General features: G+C 45.8%; 1 protein-coding gene across 2 annotated transcripts; it reads right to left on the bottom strand.

The window, feature by feature from the left end:
* Positions 1-1,189: 1,189 nt before the first annotated feature.
* On the bottom strand, positions 1,190-17,149 carry LOC135386306 (tetraspanin-13-like). Of its 2 annotated transcripts, XM_064616140.1 has the most exons (5): positions 16,989-17,149; positions 15,190-15,357; positions 13,247-13,609; positions 10,575-10,707; positions 8,068-8,161 (listed from the first exon to the last, which is right to left on the bottom strand). In XM_064616140.1, the coding sequence occupies exons 1-4, from the start codon at positions 17,046-17,048 to the stop codon at positions 10,633-10,635; spliced, it is 666 nt and encodes a 221-aa protein (XP_064472210.1). In that variant the 5' UTR covers positions 17,049-17,149; the 3' UTR covers positions 8,068-8,161; positions 10,575-10,632. The 2 variants fall into 2 exon arrangements, with proteins under 2 accessions (XP_064472209.1, XP_064472210.1); XM_064616139.1 differs by lacking the exon at positions 10,575-10,707 and having other exon boundaries at positions 1,190-8,161.
* Between the last annotated feature and the right edge of the window lie 1,162 nt (positions 17,150-18,311).

The raw sequence follows: 18,311 nt of genomic DNA, 5'->3' as shown, positions 1-18,311 counted from the left end.
CCAGGATGCTGACGTGCCTTGCTGATCGAAACTGAATACAACAACATCGTACAGACCACGACCTACTAGATTATTATGACCATGTCATAATAAGCAACCCATATGAGGAGCCCGTCCGCACGATCCGCTAGGGGCGCTACTCATCAGCACACGAGATCTGCATCACGATTGGACAACGGAAATTTGAATTCTGAACGCGCAGAAGCGTATGTACGACTACCGTAGCAGACGACATCAATATCGTATAGATCGCGACCTACTATACATTGTAACGACCATGTCATAATCGGCAACCCCTATGAGGAGCCCGTCCGCACGATCCGCTAGGGGCGCTACTCGTCGGCACGCGAGATCTGCATCACGATTGGACGACGGAAATTTGAATTCTGAACGCGCAGAAGCGTACGTACGACTACCGTAGCAGACGACATCAATATCGTATAGATCGCAACATACTAGATTATAACGACCATGTCATAATAAGCAACCCATATGAGGAGCCCGTCCGCACGATCCGCTAGGGGCGCTACTCATCGGCACGCGATATCTGCATCGCGATTGGACGACGGAAATTTGAATTCTGAACGCGCAGAAGCGTACGTACGACTACCGTAGCAGACGACATCAATAGCTCCTATGAAAACGTGTAGAATGATGATGATAATCAACCTCAGAATGAAACATCTGTCGAATACCCACCCGCTTGTACAGAAATACTAAGATAAGCTGAAGTACAAAGTATCGTAGAAGTTGAGGAAGCAATAACTGGGACGATGAGTGGCGCCACCGCTACCTTCCAAAAATGCGGCGCTGCGAAGGAGCGCCTACGACATGGACGTTATAATCTAGTAGGTCGTGGTACAGATAAAGCAAAAGCTTGTTACAATGCTTTTTTTTTTTTTTTTCGAGTGTACTGCCAGCAGATTTGGCTTACGGCGAAAGACGCAAACCCAACTGCCGTCTTCATTTCCAATCTTTTACACTGAAATTAAAAGTTGCTAAAAAAATTGTTCGCTCGCACCGATAACTGTTTCACAGTGCTTCCACTTGCTTCGGAGGCTACCATCACTGCTTTTGTAGTACCTCCGTTGTAGTGAATTCCCCCCCCCCCCTCCAGTACCGTCGACTTCACTACAATTAGGGCTTACTGTAGCCAAAGTGTCCTTCAATGAGAGTACTACAGAGCACAGTAGGTGCAAAACATTTATTTCCACAGCCAAGAGTATATGTACAACACGGACACTCTTGAGTGCCGCACAAATTGATTCCTCGTCGAAATATCTATGTATAATGTATGGGGTCGCCATTTCTCTCCCATCTCCGTGACCTGCCTCCGATAAAAGGTGAGCGAGGATACGGTCGACAGTGTCCGCATACAAGATGCGTGACAGCATCCGCGGGTGTATCCGCGGTCGCTGCACTTTGTAGGGAAAAATATCCGCAATGAATATATGTAAAGAACATATCATGTTACTTTTCGGCATGTAAGCACTCGCAGGAACTCTATCTCATCTACTGTCGTTCGACAACAGCTGCTAGGGTAAGAACAATGCAAAGGATAGTAAACACAGACACCATTTTTCGATTCACTGCATGCTCTCAGTTCTCTTTCCCCATAGGGGACGTTGGCAGAGGCACCAATGTTTATATGCGGATAAAATGCGTATATCCGCGTGCACCACAGAGGCGCGCAGACTTATCCACATTTTATCAGCGCCGATTTCAAAAGATTATATTTGTGTCCAAAAAAACAGGAACTCGTGCGAATACAGTTGCAGACCGATTTTTCGGACTCTGTTTGCCCAACCAGCGAATTTCTCTCTTGGATTGACCGAAAATATTGGTCATCATCCGAAAATTCGTATCAAAAGAGATCAACCAACTAAAACATTGAGGAAAAAAAATAGGCAACGATTGGTCATTTTCCATTCCTCTGAGTAGAACAGGTATATCGTAACGCTTCTGCGTCTTCGCTTTTGGCCAATGGCTTAACTCAAAAGGCCCAGCACGTGCTGTCCGCCCGCGAGTCGCGCGACAGCGCTGCAAAGCGAGCTTCACCTAAAGCACGCGTGCGTTAGGTGAAGCCGACTTGCGGACTCGATGACGGCGGTGCCTCTGTCAGCGTACAGTGACGAAACGTTGCTTCGGGAAATAGAAGCTGATGTCATAAGGCAGAGCTGGAAGCATGTTGGGAAAGCATTGGGCTTTTTTTTTTTTTTTTCAGCGTACTAGTGCTTAGTAAAGTTTATTTTGAAGCGAAATTAGTTTTTTCGGACTGTTCGATTATTCCGACTTTTGCGCGATCCCCGCCGAGTCCGAAAAATCGGACGACGACTGTATAACGCCGTGCCTCCACCAATAAGTACCCAACCGGTGACTCCAAGGAAGCTGGATACCGGCACAGTATTGCAGTCACATTATGAGTGCGGACACGAGAAAACGAAGAACAGGGTGGCAAGAGAGATCTGACTAATCAGCGTGTTCAATTGCCATTGAACTGATATCAATGATCATTAAGACTGGGATATACACTTATGGTAGTACACATCCCGCTTTTCTTCTTTCTCTTTCTTACGTCTGCACTCTTGTACGCAATCCGCAATATCCAAGCCAGTACCCGCCCCCTTTCAACGCGCGTCTCTACGCATGAGAGGAGGCAGTGAAAGGGAAGAGGGAGGGCGCCGGCCGTAGCCAATGGGGCTTTCGGAGTGGAGTAAGCGGGAGAGGAGATATGCGCAGAACGCTCGGTTACTGCGAGACCGCATACTCTGTGCAAGTGCGTCTCTGCGCATGAGAGAAGGCAGTGAAAGGGAAGGGGGAGGGCGCCGGCCGTAGCCAATGGGGCTTTCGGAGTGGAGTAAGCGGGAGAGGAGATATGCGCAGAACGCTCGGTTACTGCGAGACCGCATACTCTGTGCAAGTGCGTCTCTGCGCATGAGAGAAGGCAGTGAAAGGGAAGAGGGAGGGCGCCGGCCGTAGCCAATGGGGCTTTCGGAGTGGAGTAAGCGGGAGAGGAGATATGCGCAGAACGCTCGGTTACTGCGAGACCGCATACTCTGTGCAAGTGCGTCTCTGCGCATGAGAGAAGGCAGTGAAAGGGAAGGGGGAGGGCGCCGGCCGTAGCCAATGGGGCTTTCCGAGTGGAGTAACCGGGAGAGGAGATATGCGCAGAACGCTCGGTTACTTCCAGAGCGCATTGTTGGCTCTTCCGGCTTACCGGAGCCAGGTCGTTGAAACGAGAGATTGGTTAGAGCGGGCGACGATGGTACATTGTTGTGCATTACTCGATGCCTTGTGTGGGTGGCAGGGAAAACTACATTTCGCTCGGGAAAGAATCTTGTCTATTCAGAAACACTTCATACACACGCTTGAGATCGGCTATGAGTCTTGTCTCAACTACGTGGCAAGATCCGTGGCATAGACGCGGTACACGGGAGACAGTCTTTCGAACAATGTTATCACTCGTATATCACTTGTAATCACACTGGTATCACACACTATCACCAGCAATGCTACGCACTCTTTTCAACAAACAAGTCGGGGATTCCGCTGCGATTTGTAGGGGGCGCTCTAGCGCACGGAATGTTTGCCCGTCAATTTTCCGAGCAAACAGCTTCAATGCATTTGGGACGAACAGAAAAAGTATTGAGAAACTATGTCCCTGCATTTGTCTTCACGTGCTGCCTACAAGAGAGATCATCCCTGTATTGCACAGAGAAGTCATCGGACAGTCTAGCGGATGGCCAGTGATTCAACGTAGAAAAATATGCTCCGATCCTCTGACACTGCTCAAAAATACCCCTCCCCCCAGAAAAAAAAAAAAAAGAAAAAGGCGAAACAACAAGCAATAAGATTTGCACGCGACATCCACACGGGATGTATTGTAGTCCATAGCCAATCTGACATGCGCCATGTTTTCTTATAACATGCATCCCTCATAATTTCTTACAGAAAATTTGGATTAAAAATTACGGGCAAAACTGTGTCGAACTCCCCACCAACAGCGCATTGCTTGTCAAGTGCGGTCGCAAAACTACACTGCACGTGAATTTTTTTGCACGCTTTTCATATCAGCATGCAAAATGTAATGTAAGAAGCGCACACAAATGCATGTATGTAAAAAAAATTTCATTCTGCGCTACATCATTTTGCATTAGACATGTAGTGAAGATAAGTGAACACGTGACTATAGATGTCTATCGGTGGTGTGTAGACGAAATTGAAATTTGTGCGGACTATTTTGGACTATTTGCGGTGGGATATTCATAGTCGTGGTCTGAAGCGCTGAATTTCGGAGCTCTGTGTTTTCAGATTTCCCTTAGCTCGTCGCTTATCCTAACAGCTGCTTTTAAGGGTCGGAGATCTTTGTAATTCTTTTTGGTTTCCTGTCTGCCATTCTTCATTTCATGTAAGCATTTAATAATTCCAGCTGGTTGGATTGCTCATTTCGTTCCGATCTCGTGTTCTACTTGGTAAAATTCACGATGCTTCAATAACATCCAGGTCAATAAATGGGGTACCGTTGAAGATGATAAGAATAATGATCTCTACAAGGCAGTACGAGACAAAATACTGGTACAATGTGTGGGCTTTAACATGCTAAGTTGCTCTAACTACACTGGGTGAGGAAGTTTTGGATAGCACTTGTGTCGCAGAGCTGCAATCTCAGAAAATGTATCTGTTCGACGGCCCGAGCCCTCAATATTGTCACGTCACAATTTTCGTCACAATTGCGCTCATAGTTTCTTGGAAAATTAAAACTGAAAATTACGGGCAAAACTTTGTCGAAGTCGCCACCGGCTACGCGTTGCTCGCCGAGTATGGCGGCGAAACCACACCGCATGCTCATAACACTGTGTCTGAAACAAAAGTCGGCTACATGTCGGCCACACAGTCATCATGTGCGGCGAACCAGTCGGGAACATGTTGCTCGACAAACTGGGGATTATTTCCTGCCCTAGATCGCCGGGAGCCGTTTTACCGCAATTTTACTCGCAAATTAAAAATATTTCGCGTACCTCATCACATGTATATAACTAACTGTGCTGGGTTTACAAGCTGTTAAACTACGCCGCTAACATAGTAACCCGTCTCTCTGCCGCTTTACAAAATCTTTAACAAAGCAAGTGTTTTGTGAGTGACAAACTCCAGCGAAAGCACAGACAGAAATTGGGCAGTGTACCCACGTTAGTTGTAACAATGTTCTTCCGATAGAGAACACATCTCTCTCATACCATTCTACGCAACCTACAAGAAAGCTTCCAACACACTTTATGAATGAGGCACGGATACTTGCTATTACTTCCCAAATCACAGATTTAAAGTAAGCGCTGCCCCAAAATGGCCGCCACAAGTAACTAAAATCTCGTATGATTGCATTCGTAATAATGAAAATACGCTTCCGCAGACTTCTTGCTCACCGTGAACGTTTACGTAGACAGGTGTATGGAACGCATTCGAGAAGAAGCAAAACAATTTAAGACGTGAAAATTTAAGTAAAAATTAAATGAAAATTTTTACTTAAATTTAAAATTTAATTAAAATTTAGGTAAAAATTTAAGACGAGAAAGTTTCCTAGTTCCGCCAACACACTTTACGAATGAGGCACGGATACTCGCTATTACTTTCCAAATCACAGATTTAAAGCAAGCCCTGCCCCAAAATGGCCGCCACAAGTAACTGAAATGCATTCGTGATAACGAAAAACACACTTCCGCAGACTTCTTGCTCACCATAAAAGTTTCCGTAGGCAGGTGTATGGAATGCATTCGAGAAGAAGCAAAACAATCTAAGACGTGAAAATTTAAGCAAAAATTTGATGAAAATTTTTACTTAAATTTAAATTTAAAATTTAATTAAAATTGAAGTAAAAATTTAAGACGAGAAAGTTTCCTAGTTCCGCCAACACACTTTACGAATGAGGCACGGATACTCGCGATTACTTTCCAAATCACAGATTTAAAGTAAGCGCTGCCCCAAAATGGCCGCCACAAGTAACTGAAATGCATTCGTGATAACGAAAGACACTTCCACAGACTTCTTGCTCACCGTAAAAGTTTCCGCAGGCAGGTGTATGGAACGCATTCGAGAAGAAGCAAAACACTTGATGGAAGGTGTGGAGCGCGTTATCTAATCTAGGAGTGTTAAGAGGGCTGCCACCATGATGGAGGTCTGGCCAGATTCTGCCTTGACATGTAGCTGTTTCTGCTGGGTACGTGCGGCCCTCTTTCAGTGTATTAGGGGGGCTATTTACGCCGAGAGTATTGAATTTGTAAAGACCGTGTACAAATATTGCGCAAATGGTGGGAATCAGATCTCATACGCGTGTGTTCCCATATTGTGTGGTGTCGTGTGAGTGACGACAGCCACGCGTTATCTTTCCTAAATTTCACAGCTTCCACTGATATTAGTATTTGTAAAAACTGTACTACAAACAACATAAAGTTCAACTGTAGGGCAATGGCTACAACAACGTAAATGCAACACAGGCACAGGGCTCTGCAAAATGCTTCGAGATACAATATAAGCACTTGACAATCTCACACAGAGAAAAAGGAAATGAACAAGAAATGCTCGAGGTGTACACGTGTCTCATGTACGTGTTCAGCATAGGATAATCTCTATACTATATCTAATCACATCTAGGGTTCCAAGTTCTCAAATATGCGAAACATCTGAAGACAACTGAGTCTTCGGTGACCGTTGTGGGCCCATGTTCATCGTCGGTGTTCATTCATTTGAAGTTCACCGAGTCGCTCAATGATTTTTGCAGCCTTACAAAAAAAAAAAAGAATTCATCCAACTCCAGTGTTGCTTGACTGCTTGATTCCTCTTTGGACTCAGCCCGTCGCTGAAACACCCAATAAATTTTAAGTTTAACCGGTGTCCCAGTGAGGGACTGAGCCAAAAAAGTTAATCAAGCATTGTGTGTACCATCAACAACAACAAATTTATTTTTGTTGTTGTTGTTGAATTAAAATAAATGAATCAATTTCCGATGATGAATTTCAAATGAATCATTTTCAAATGTCCGAGCAACATCCAATATTCACGGTCCATCGGACACGGGTAGACAAGATTCATAGGGTAAAATGTGTGCCATTCGTTCATTGAGGCATTCGAAAGTCAGAAACAAGATATCAGCACATGACTGCAGGCTAGATGTCCATACACATTCGCAAATGGGTCAACAAAGAAAGCAAGGTGAATTTTCTTAACATTTTTTTTTGTTTTCCCTTTTCGGTTCACATCACCCCCTCCCACCAATGAAAGCAGGGTGAACTTCAATATTCATGAAGAGATTTCGACTCAATGCCGCTCAAATTCCAAGTGGAATGCACGTGTGCCTGGAGCACAAGATGCAACATAATGTATTCTATCGCTCGGATGGGTTAAAAGTACTGAAACGCATTACAGACATTTCTATTGACCAGACTTCTTACTAGTATAAAACCAGTTGGAGTACTCTAGTATATATATATATATATATACTTTCGAAAGTTTTTTATCCACACAAAAATGGCCACGGAAGCTTAGGATGCTTCCTGCTTCAGATAAAAACAAATAAATATAAAAACCTTCAAGGCAAGTGTGCAAATAAGTCTGAAGTGTACGTCAAAGCCAGCATGTCCACATTTTATCCGACAGGCAGCTTTACGATTCAAGTACAGAATAGCTTTGTTGAACAAATAAACTAATCTAAAAATATTCAGTGTGGTAAAATGACGCGAAATTCTTTTTTTAAAAAAGAGCAACTGCGTTTACGGGTCAATGTTTTGCTCAATTCGCTTGCGTGCTGCTGTTCACTAGTTCTTAACGGAAACTGCAGAAACAGAGCCAGCTCTACACCAACATTATCTATCTGTTAAGCTTGCTCAGAGTGCTCAAGTAGTCCTCCAGCAAACAACCTTGCAGTAACCGATAACATCTTTGTACGAACGACAGCGTTGCTACCGCCTCAAAAATTTGTAGCACGTGGGCATAATTTTCGGCAAAATGGGCCTGCCACCTATTGAGAGGAACTTAAACATGACAAAAAAGGAACATGTCACATTAGTGAAACACATTACAGTCACCCGGCGTGAAGCCCCAGGAGTAAATAAGGGTCCGCCTTGGGGTTTCTCTGTAGCCGGTACCGGTACGCAATGAACACCGCAATGAGCTGAAAAAAGAAAAAAAAGAACAGTCTTCAATACAACAATGCACAGCAAATATTATTGAAATCAGATGATCTATTGTTGAGCCTAACGTGAGTCGGTACTTGGCCAAAGTTGGGTAGTCTAAGGTAAAATACAACGTCCAAGCAAGGGCCAATCAAATGCTCTGTCCAGGTACACGTTGGATCAAATACTATGCAAAATACAGTAGTCAAGCCATTCTTGGGGACTCAAAACATGCAGACAACCTGACTGGCACCAACCAACTCTCCATAGAACCAATTTATTAATTTATTGTCGCATCCAATATGCCGGACCATTCTTAGAATTCCAGTTTTAATCCCTAGTACATGAATTTTATTCAACACGAAAGACAATCCTCCAAGGCGTATCGGCTGCACACTTAGTTTTCAATGTAACAAGTACAAACGTATGAACGCAAAACAAATAGTATCTGATAAAAGTTGTTGCGTATTTCGTTAGAATGGATGCCTTGGGATACTTGGAACGGGTACTTGCTTGCGCGATAATTATACAGCTAAACCTCCCATTACGGACACTCCCCAACTGCGGACAGCTTGTTATCCCCCCCCCCCCTTGGAAAGTTTTGATGCTGTTACTTTCAATACCTCTCGTATGGACGAGTCCCTTGAGTGGACAAGAACCCTGGCGCTGTTGGTGTCCGTACCACAACCTACTAGATCATACCGACCATGTCATAACCGCAAACCCAATGAGGACCCCATCCGCACGATCCGCTAGGGGGCGCTACTCATCCTCCCCCCCCTAGATCTGCATCATGATTGGACGATGGAAATTTGAATTTTGAACGCGCAGAAGTGGACGCACGATTACCGTAGCAGACGACGGCAACAGTTCCTTTTAAAAACGCGTAGAATGATGATGATAATCAACCTTAGAAGGAAAATCTCTCTTGGCACATCCACCGCCTGTACAAAAATACTAAGGTAAGCTGAAGTACAGAGTACTGTAGAAAACGAGGAAGCAATAACCGGGCCGATCAGTAGCGCCACCGCTAGCCTCCGAATGCGGCGCTGGGAAGGGGTCGGTATCAGTGCCGTGCATGCCAAGGGGAGTCTGGCCATTAGTGGGACCTGCCCATACCTGAGGCTCCGCCCACTTTTTGAGGTATGTAACCAATCACAGGTCGAAATACAGTTGTCTATTATTACATCCATCCAGTACTTATACCTCACCCCTGTTTACTGGGTGCCGCCATTTTGGAGAAACTAGATTGATTCGGATTGAAACGGATATCACTGGTGACAGACCAAAACGACGGATCTTGACCCACTTTTATCAACGGCGTCTGCATGGAGAGAGGCATGTTAGGAAGGCCCAGAATTGCAGAAATGGTTGCTGGCAGAACTGATTGGCCAGTGGAGCGGTACAACCGCTTCTTCGTAGCAGACGACTGCCGCTATGAAGTTGTAAATCACGTAAGGTAAGTAGATCGAATAAAAAATAAGCAAATATGCATGTATAAATAGAATGCAATTATATAATGCATCCTAGGTATAAGGGTCGTCCTATAGTCGTCGTCGCATCCTAAAATCCTAGGTATAAGGGTCGTCCTTCTTGCTATTTTCTTGGTATCACGGTCTAAACTAGGCCTAACGTTAGCGACGAAACATCCCATTTTCGCGTAAATAATGATGGCGGAGCGAAAATTGAAGCTGATTTTGCAGATGCGTACACATGAGGATGAGGACACTCACAGTACGAAATTAAAGTAGTCTGCGAAAATTTTTTTGTCACGAAATCTCCGCTTCGTCGTTTCAAGCACCGTCCTCCATCTTGGAGAAAATATGGTGTCGTGGCAGCTCCCATGGAACACGGTAACCAATGAAATGCGCCTAAGTTTGATTGACGGGTCGAGCCTCTTTTTTAGTCTCCTCCTAATGGCCAGACTCCCTTTGGCATACACGGCACTGGTCGGTATGACATGGTCACTATGATCTAGTAGGTCGTGGTCCGTACTAGGGGGGTTTCGCTGCACTTGAGCATTACCACGAGGCAATGCAATTCTAAGACCTCAAATGGTAATCCACGAGGATATCCAATCCAATCCAATATCCACGGGGATATCCAATCCAATATCCACGAGGATATCCTTCCAATCCAATCCAATATCCACTAGGAAGTTCCTTCAGGCCTTCGCATTTTAGGAAATATGTAGCATAGGCGTACAGCCCGAATGGCGCTGCCGTTCCGAGACAGAGCATTTCATCCGTCGTTCACGTTCTATCCGGGGACATTTTCCCACATCACACCCTTCCACATCACACGCACTGACAGAACACAACGACTACCATGCCGTTATGCAGAAAGCAGGAGGGAGAGAGACAGACAGAGAGAGAGACACAAAAACCAACCACCACAAGAACTCAAGCATACCTTCTTCCACGTTTGGGTTAGGTGAAAAATGTTAGTTTGTTTGACAGGTTTGAGCATGTTAGAGGAAGGCGCTGGGATTAGCTCGCGGGTCCTTCTGGTTGCGGTAACGCACGGTCAACCACACACCGAGGAACTGCAAGGCAAAGGCATGTCACTGTTTACGGGCAATCGGATCACGTCAATGGATCAATCGTCATGGGCTGACACAGCTACAGCAGAGAACAAATATCACAGCATGTGTGCGTGCACGACGTGTTCCTGCTATCGCATGATGTTACCCGCATTCCCTTTATGTAAAGCAAAAATCAACGCTAACAGGGCACAAATGACTTGCATTAAGGAGGAATCACTTCTGCGCAAGACAATAGAGAACGTTTGTTCGCACAGCGCTCGGAAACGGCGTAAAATACCGCCGAAACAGAGGTACTGGCATGTTCTCCTTACTCTGCCGTTGTCAATGGCACATTTTGTAGTATTCCAGGACTATCCCTTGATTTGCATTGAGCCCGAATTCGCAAATATTTTAGTGCGCGACACTCTTTCGAGATGGCATCACACGTTCGAGACGCGCCGAACTTTAATTGGTTAAAAATCAACGGCTCAACCTTATCCTCTAAAAAAAAAAGACATCACCAATCTTACGATGATAGTTTAGAGCATTCACGTGTCTTGTGCGAACAAAAATCACCCACAGATTTCTGAAGAAGTGATTCCCCCTTAAAGTGAAGATCACATGATTGATTGGTGGCACGTCACAGAGCAGTAAATGTTTTAGCAGAGAGAGCTATGATCTGTTAGAAACAGCATGTAATCACAGGCTCAGGTAATCAGTTCGTAGTAAAGCATCTAGAACATCGAGGCTTCCAGGTGCCGATAGCGTAGAAGGGGGCAACACTTCTCTGTGCTCGAGGCACACACAGACATCGGACGCAAACAATGACGTAGACGGCACAAAACTAAAATCAACAACATTGTTTTTCTTTTAAAAAGCTTTTTTTAAAGAAAAGTTAGTTACATATTTGTGTCCTGTGTCGTTACTCCATTCTGTGTTTTGTTTGTGTATTCCTCAAGTTCAAAGAGATGTTGCCTCTTTCTATAGTACACCAGCTCCTCTGCACAGCTTTAATTTGTTTGCAGATAACGTTCACATGCGGCAGTTATGATTTGCATTTGTTGTTCTGGGCCTAACCTTCATTGTACAAAACCATGCACATAGCAAGTAATGCTCTACTATTTGAGTTGTTCCTTCACCGACTTCCAACAACTCGGCACTTACAAAGAAAAAGTATCATCCGCGAATGATCTGCGCTTCAGTGATGCTTGTACTAAGTGCGGCAATAATCTGCGCCGGTAAGTCAGTGGCAGTCACAGGGGCAGTCCACAATGCTCATTGAAACCAAGGGCAATTTAATATGTATATAGCGCCACCAAGCATGTAATGTATCGACTTGTCAGAGAGCACTGGATCCAATGCTCTTTTAGAAGTTGACACTTTTACACGCTTGGTGGCGCTATGCGCACATTCAATGGCCATTGGTTTCAACGATGATTGAGGACTGCCCATGAGGCAAGGCTCTTACTCTCTCAATATGTTCAGGATGTGAACAGCACACAAGCACAATAAGTGGCAGTGGTACATCAGAGGCAGTATCTGCACTGGTACCAGTAATAACCCTGTCACACATCCTGTCAACCTTTCCTCACTTTTCCTTTTTTTTCTTCAAAAAACATAGCCCTTCCATCACACGGGTAGTCCACAATGATCATTGAAACCAATGACAATTTGATATGCGTGTAGCGCCACCAAGCATATAATGTATCAACTTGTCAGAGAGCGCTGGACCCATTGCTCTTTTAGAAGTCGACACCTTTACATGCGTGGTGGCTCTACGTGCACATTCAATGGCCATTGGCGTCAATGATGATTGAGGACTGCCCATGAGACAGGGCTATTACTCTGTGAATATGTCCAGGATGTGAACAGCACACAAGCTCAATAGGTGGCACTGGTACATCAGTGGCAGTAACTGCACCAGTACCAGTAATAACCCCGTCACACATCCTGTCAACCTTTCGTCCCCCCCTGACACGGGCAAGCCCACAATGATCATTGAAACCAATAACAATTTGATATGCGTGTAGCGCCACCAAGCATATACTGTATCAACTTGTCAGAGAGCACCGGATCCAATGCTCTTTAGAAGCTGACACTTTTACATGCCTGGTGAAACTTCGCACGTATTCAATCGCCGTTGGTTTCAATGATGATTGAGGACTGCCCGTGAGACAGGGCTATTACTCTGTGAATATGTCCAGGACGTGAACAGCACGCAAGCTCAATAAGTGGCACTGGTACATCGGTGGCAGTAACTGCACCGGTACCAGTAATAACCCTGTCACACATCCTGTCAACCTTTCCTTTTTTTTTTCAAAAAACATATCCCTTCCATCACACAGGCAGTCCACAATGATCATTGAAACCAATGACAATTTGATATGCGTGTAGCGCCACCAAGCATGTCACGTATCAACTTGTCAGAGAGCACCGGATCCAATGCTCTTTAGAAGCTGACACTTTTACATGCTTGGCGAAACTTCGCACGTATTCAATGGCCGTTGGTTTCAATGATGACTGACAATGATGATTGGACTTGGACGAAACAATGACCCACCTCCGTGAAGCTGAAGAACATGCCAACGCCCCCCGTTATTTTCAGCCCGTTGCGGATGGCCAGGTGGAGCGCCGACCAGCAGCCCTGGCACTCGCAGTCTTCCTCCGCCCCAGAAAGGGGCGCAAACTCCGCGGAGGGTGTGCAGCACGTGGGAGTCTTCTGGCACTGCGCCTCCGCCGGAATGGAGGTGTTCCGCTCAAAGCCGCAGCAGTGGAACAGCGATTCGGCCTGCGCTTTCACTGAGGCCGAGGCCCGCTCCCAGCCCTCGTGGGCCAGTTCGCGCTCCTGATCCTCTGTCATGGCCAGGCAAGCGCAAGCCACGCTGAATTGCACCACAAACAGCAGGAAGAGGATCACCATGTACTGAACCACCAGTCAAGGAGTGTCGTTGCAAATAAGGTTGCAAAAACTACATTGCATGCAGTCAACACGGGGTCTAAAAATGAAAGAAGCCAGCTACGTGTCGGCTATGTAGCCGTCAGGACCAGCAAGTAAAAATGGCATTCAGTGAAAATGGCATTCAGTGGAACTGGCATTCAGTGGAATTGGCATTCAGTGGAATTGGCATTCAGTTAAAATGGCATTCAGTTAAAATCAGGGTGTCGAACCGCAAAAAATACGGGTTCGGTTCGGGTTCGGGTTCGCGTTGTTTTGATTTCATTCCGGTTCAGTTCCGGTTTGGCCAGGCCAGCAATCGAACCGGTTCGCAAACCGGTTCGCAGCCCCGAACCGGTTCGCGAACCGGTTCAACGCTTCCGTTATATATGTTCCATAAAACTGCTTTTATCAGGAAATGCGTGGCTAATAGCTTACTGCTGTTGTCTGCATTGACGTCTCTAGCGGTGAGGTAGCCCTTTAGTGAGAGAAATGAGAAATGGATGAACACTTATTGCAACTAGAGTTCACGCTGTTGAAGCGGTGTAGTCCTGCTACTTTCTGTTCCCAAAATATCTTTTTTCACACGCACAGTGCCAGCAAGATACACTTAAAGGAAGCCTAATAAGATGGACAGCGTAACATAGACGACAGTACTTGCCGGCACACTGCCTTCGCAGCGTGAATCGATCTGAAACCGTACTGAAGCATGTCGAAAATAAGCCTGCAAGCCTTACTCTGCCCGAGCTCACAGCAGTGTACTTGTTAATCCACAACACAACGGCAATGTGTCACGACGACACAACTGCGCTACCAATAAGCAGAACCACATTTACTTTTCAAAGCACGACCAATCAAACAGGCACCTTTCTGCGTATGCTCCTTCTCCACTTCTCATGTTTCTGACTTGTTTAATTTGTGCTGCTCACGTGTAAAGGGAAATCTTGGGCGCTTATTTGATCACATATTCGTCCTGTAGAGCTATATAACTGGCCTACTCCATTCGTGTTTCATTCGTCCGCGTGGCACCTGGTCTCTGAAGAGTAGACGCCGCACCGCGTGCGTGGGGTGCTAGCCGCGGCACTCACAAGGACAACTGCGCTTCAACATGTTAAAAAGACGCTGAAAGTATACTTACTATACGTCGTCGTCTGACTGCTAGGTGAACATTTATGAAATTTATGATATAGGCGAGTGATGATGATACCAATGTGTCTTCGTTCGGGGATAGAGAGGAACTCTTATGCTCACTTCTTTAATGTCCGAACCGTTTTGTTGCGAACCGGTTACCGCTATTATTTTTTACGGTTCTGCTCCGGTTCGGGTTCAACAGTGTCATGAAAATTTCGGTTCGGGTTCGGTTCCGGCAAAAATAACGGTTCGGGTACGGTTTTCGGTTCGGGTTCGGTTCGACACCCTGGTTAAAATGGCATGCAGCAAAAATGGCATTCAGTGGAAATGACATTCAGTGAAAACGACATTCAGTGAAAACGGCATTCAGTTGCCTGTGTCACCGAGGTATTACTCTGGAGTCAACATTTGGGATAGAGACAATAGGTAAAGGATACAAAGAACAGAAGCACCTGGTGATGCTTGACAGCTCCTATAAGGCCTACGAGTGAGAGGAGGAAGAGGAAACTACCGCAGGCTATGACTGCGCCAAATATCGTGATGTTGGTGACCATGCTGGAGGCTCTCCCATAGGTGGCCACACCAATGAGGATAAAGGACACCACCTACAGCACACAACACGTAGTAAGGCAGTAATCAAGCATAGGCAGAACGAGCATGCGCTATTTGTGGTTTATAGTGTAGAGGTCAGCAACATTCATTCATTCACTTACGGACTCTAGGGAGTTAAAGTAGCACATAAGTCATTTTTAACACTCAGTTTTCTTCCTATAAAGCTGTTAAGTAGGCCAGTAAGATGCACCATGCGAAGTAATTTACACCACAGAGTCACAATTATCGCAGAAATTGCATTTAAAATACGCCGCAAAAAGCGACCGTGCGCAACGGCGGTGAAGAGCAGTACCAGCCTGTGATCTGCCTGGAACCTCGCGCTGACGCTATAAGGAGAACGCTCGCTGATTGGCCTAGAGAAATGTTGTCTGCTACTCCGCTGTCGTCTGCTACTCGGCTGTTCGGGGTTCTGATAAAGCCTTTCTCCTTGCTCGGTAATGCTTCGGCCGCTCCTTCTATCCCAATTCTCCGGGAAAACTGGCAAAACAGGTTTACGGCGGCAGAGGGACAAGGCGCTGACCCCCACTGACCGGCGAACCAGAACGAGTCTCCTTATGCCGTCATCGGTGACGTGCCATCATACCTCCTCATCCTCGTTATAGCTGGAGTGGCGAGTTAAGGGTGAAGGCGCGGAGCTATGTTTATGTGAGTTTTTTTTTCGGGGAAACAAATTGCACACATCAAAACCTTTCGCGCTAATCGGTATAATGACACACACACTTTCATCAGATGTCTTAATCTGAATTTTTTTTGGATGGCCCTCTGTACTCCTTTAACATGAACACAGACATCACAATGGAGGATCCTCTTCCTACAGGCCAATATTCAATCATTCTATCGTCTTCAACGAGGCGGAGTAGTGTTTGATGCAAGCATTCTGGTTTGGATTCTCTCTGGAAATTTGTTCGAACCATTTTTTTTTTTTTTGCTTTGCGTACTACTGCTGACAGAATTTCATTTATGTCAAACGTGTACATGTATGCGGGACTTCGTTTGATTATACACGTGCGACTACGCGTACTTCACTTGTTCACTAAACATGTATTTACGTGATTCATGTAGTGTTTCTGCATGCGTACACGCGCGGGCGGCAATAATAATAACGCCTGGTCTGGCGACGAGCAGACCGCTGCCAAGCATCGTCAAAAGCTGTTGCGTCGCCAGACACGAGCCGCTCGCTCTTATTTGCTATATTCCCGTAGCATCCGACGGAAACACTTGACTGCTCCGAACACATGCGCACTTTCACGAGTGCGCGGTTATCAAAGTACTCCACTGACAACTGACGACGCGCGTTCAGGAAACGTGCTGAACCTACGAACAGAACTAGCGCGTGAAACACATCTGATGCGCAAAGAAAATACGAACTTTCTGGCTTCTTCTGCAGCTTCCGGTAGCTGTCTTCTGAATAGCAACGTTACCGTTATAACTTAGAAATTATCGCAGCCATGAAACTACAAGAAAAAAAAGGGGATAGTAATCTCGTCCTGTACTCGAAAAGGATAAATCAACGATGGGTAACTACAGTTGAAATGCTGAACATGAAGCTGCCGCGAAGTCCGCGAGTCTCAGCCATGTGTTCTTCGAGTTAAGACATGTTTGAAGTTTGTAAACGGTAACTTACAATGTACATGATGTTGAGCGCTGTGAGAGCATTCTTGGAACACGTGAAGCCTCCGCACATGTTTATATATTCACAAATATACACGTCTTTGAATGTTACCGTTGACTAGAAAAACACGTACACACAACAGGCGCTATGAATGAATACAGCCCTGATGTCGCCAAAATGAAATCAGGCGTTGGCGGTGGCGCTAGTAGTTGATGACGTTTCAAAACCTCTGTTGTCTCAGCAACTCGTTCGCTATCGATAAGGTGTCCAATCGACCAATCTCTAGCAACATGATCTGCAACGTCTGCAAGGAGCGTGTCAAATGGGAAGCACCAATGTGCCAATAATCGCTGTGATAGTGTTGCGCGCAGAAGCGGGCGGCGTCTACTTTTCGTTTCGCCTCCGTGGGGCGACAAGTGGGACTAAAGCCCCCCTTCTCCCCCCCCCCCGGATTCTTTATTTTCTTTCTGTCTTCCTAAATCGTGTATTCACAAGAGCGACATTCGCGTGCGCACCCCCACCACTTTCTTTTTCTTTTTTGATGCTGACATTGTGCACTGTTTGGGTGTCTGTTGGTTCCTATTGTGACATTTTGACATGCGACCTTGGAGTTCCACGGGGAGGCCATGGGCCCCCCTTGCCCCCCTCTCGGTACACCCATGCTGCTAACCGTAGGGAATACCCTAAGACACAGCTACAAGATATTCCGTAGCAGACGACAGGAAAGACGCTGACGGTGTCGTCTGCTAAGTACGCAGTATGCCACTCCCGATATTCCACACCGTGTGAATGCTCAAAATAACCCAGGAGGGGACATAATTGAGACTCGTGTAATGTGTTTTATTTCCCCAGTCTCAGGGTTCGTTATGAAGATCAATGATCACCAGCTCGCCTGCTTTCTTTCAAGACATTCTGTAGCAGACGACGGGAAAACACGCTGACAATGTCGTCTGCTAAATGCGCAGTACGCCACTCACGATATTCCTCACCATGTGAAGGCTCAACATCACACGGGACGGAACTTCGTCTCTGCGAAAAGTGTTTCCGCTTCTTCTTCCACTAGAATCTTCCGCGACAATATTGCTCGTCTGAATGCACAGAAAGCGGCTTCTTCCTGCCTGACATGCTGCCCGAAAGCTGGCCTTTTGGCGCCCCCCTGTGGACGCCTGCACCAGGCACTGTATCTGCAGCATGGTTGTACGTCGCTGGTTGACAAACCAAACTGTCAATCTTCAGAAGGTCAAGTTCTGGTGTATCTAGCTTTGTTTTAGAGGTGACAAGCAGCACATATCACCTTTCATTCCGTCGTTTATTGACCCAGAAAAAAAACCAAAT

Source organism: Ornithodoros turicata, chromosome 2 (assembly GCF_037126465.1).
Source record: "Ornithodoros turicata isolate Travis chromosome 2, ASM3712646v1, whole genome shotgun sequence".
Lineage (NCBI taxonomy): Eukaryota > Metazoa > Arthropoda > Arachnida > Ixodida > Argasidae > Ornithodoros > Ornithodoros turicata.
The sequence above is the reverse complement of the archived record's forward strand: the minus strand, read 5'-3'. Positions and strand labels throughout refer to the sequence as shown.

Bases quoted from the DNA above. Each gene is read 5' to 3' on its own strand.
- LOC135386306 (XM_064616139.1), bottom strand. From the start codon at position 17,048: ATGTGCGGAGGCTTCACGTGTTCCAAGAATGCTCTCACAGCGCTCAAC. The intron at 15,358-16,988 runs GTAAGTTACCGT...TGTGTGCTGTAG, and splicing joins CGCTCAACATCATGTACATT to GTGGTGTCCTTTATCCTCAT. The intron at 13,610-15,189 runs GTATCCTTTACC...CTGGTGGTTCAG, and splicing joins ACCAGGTGCTTCTGTTCTTT to TACATGGTGATCCTCTTCCT.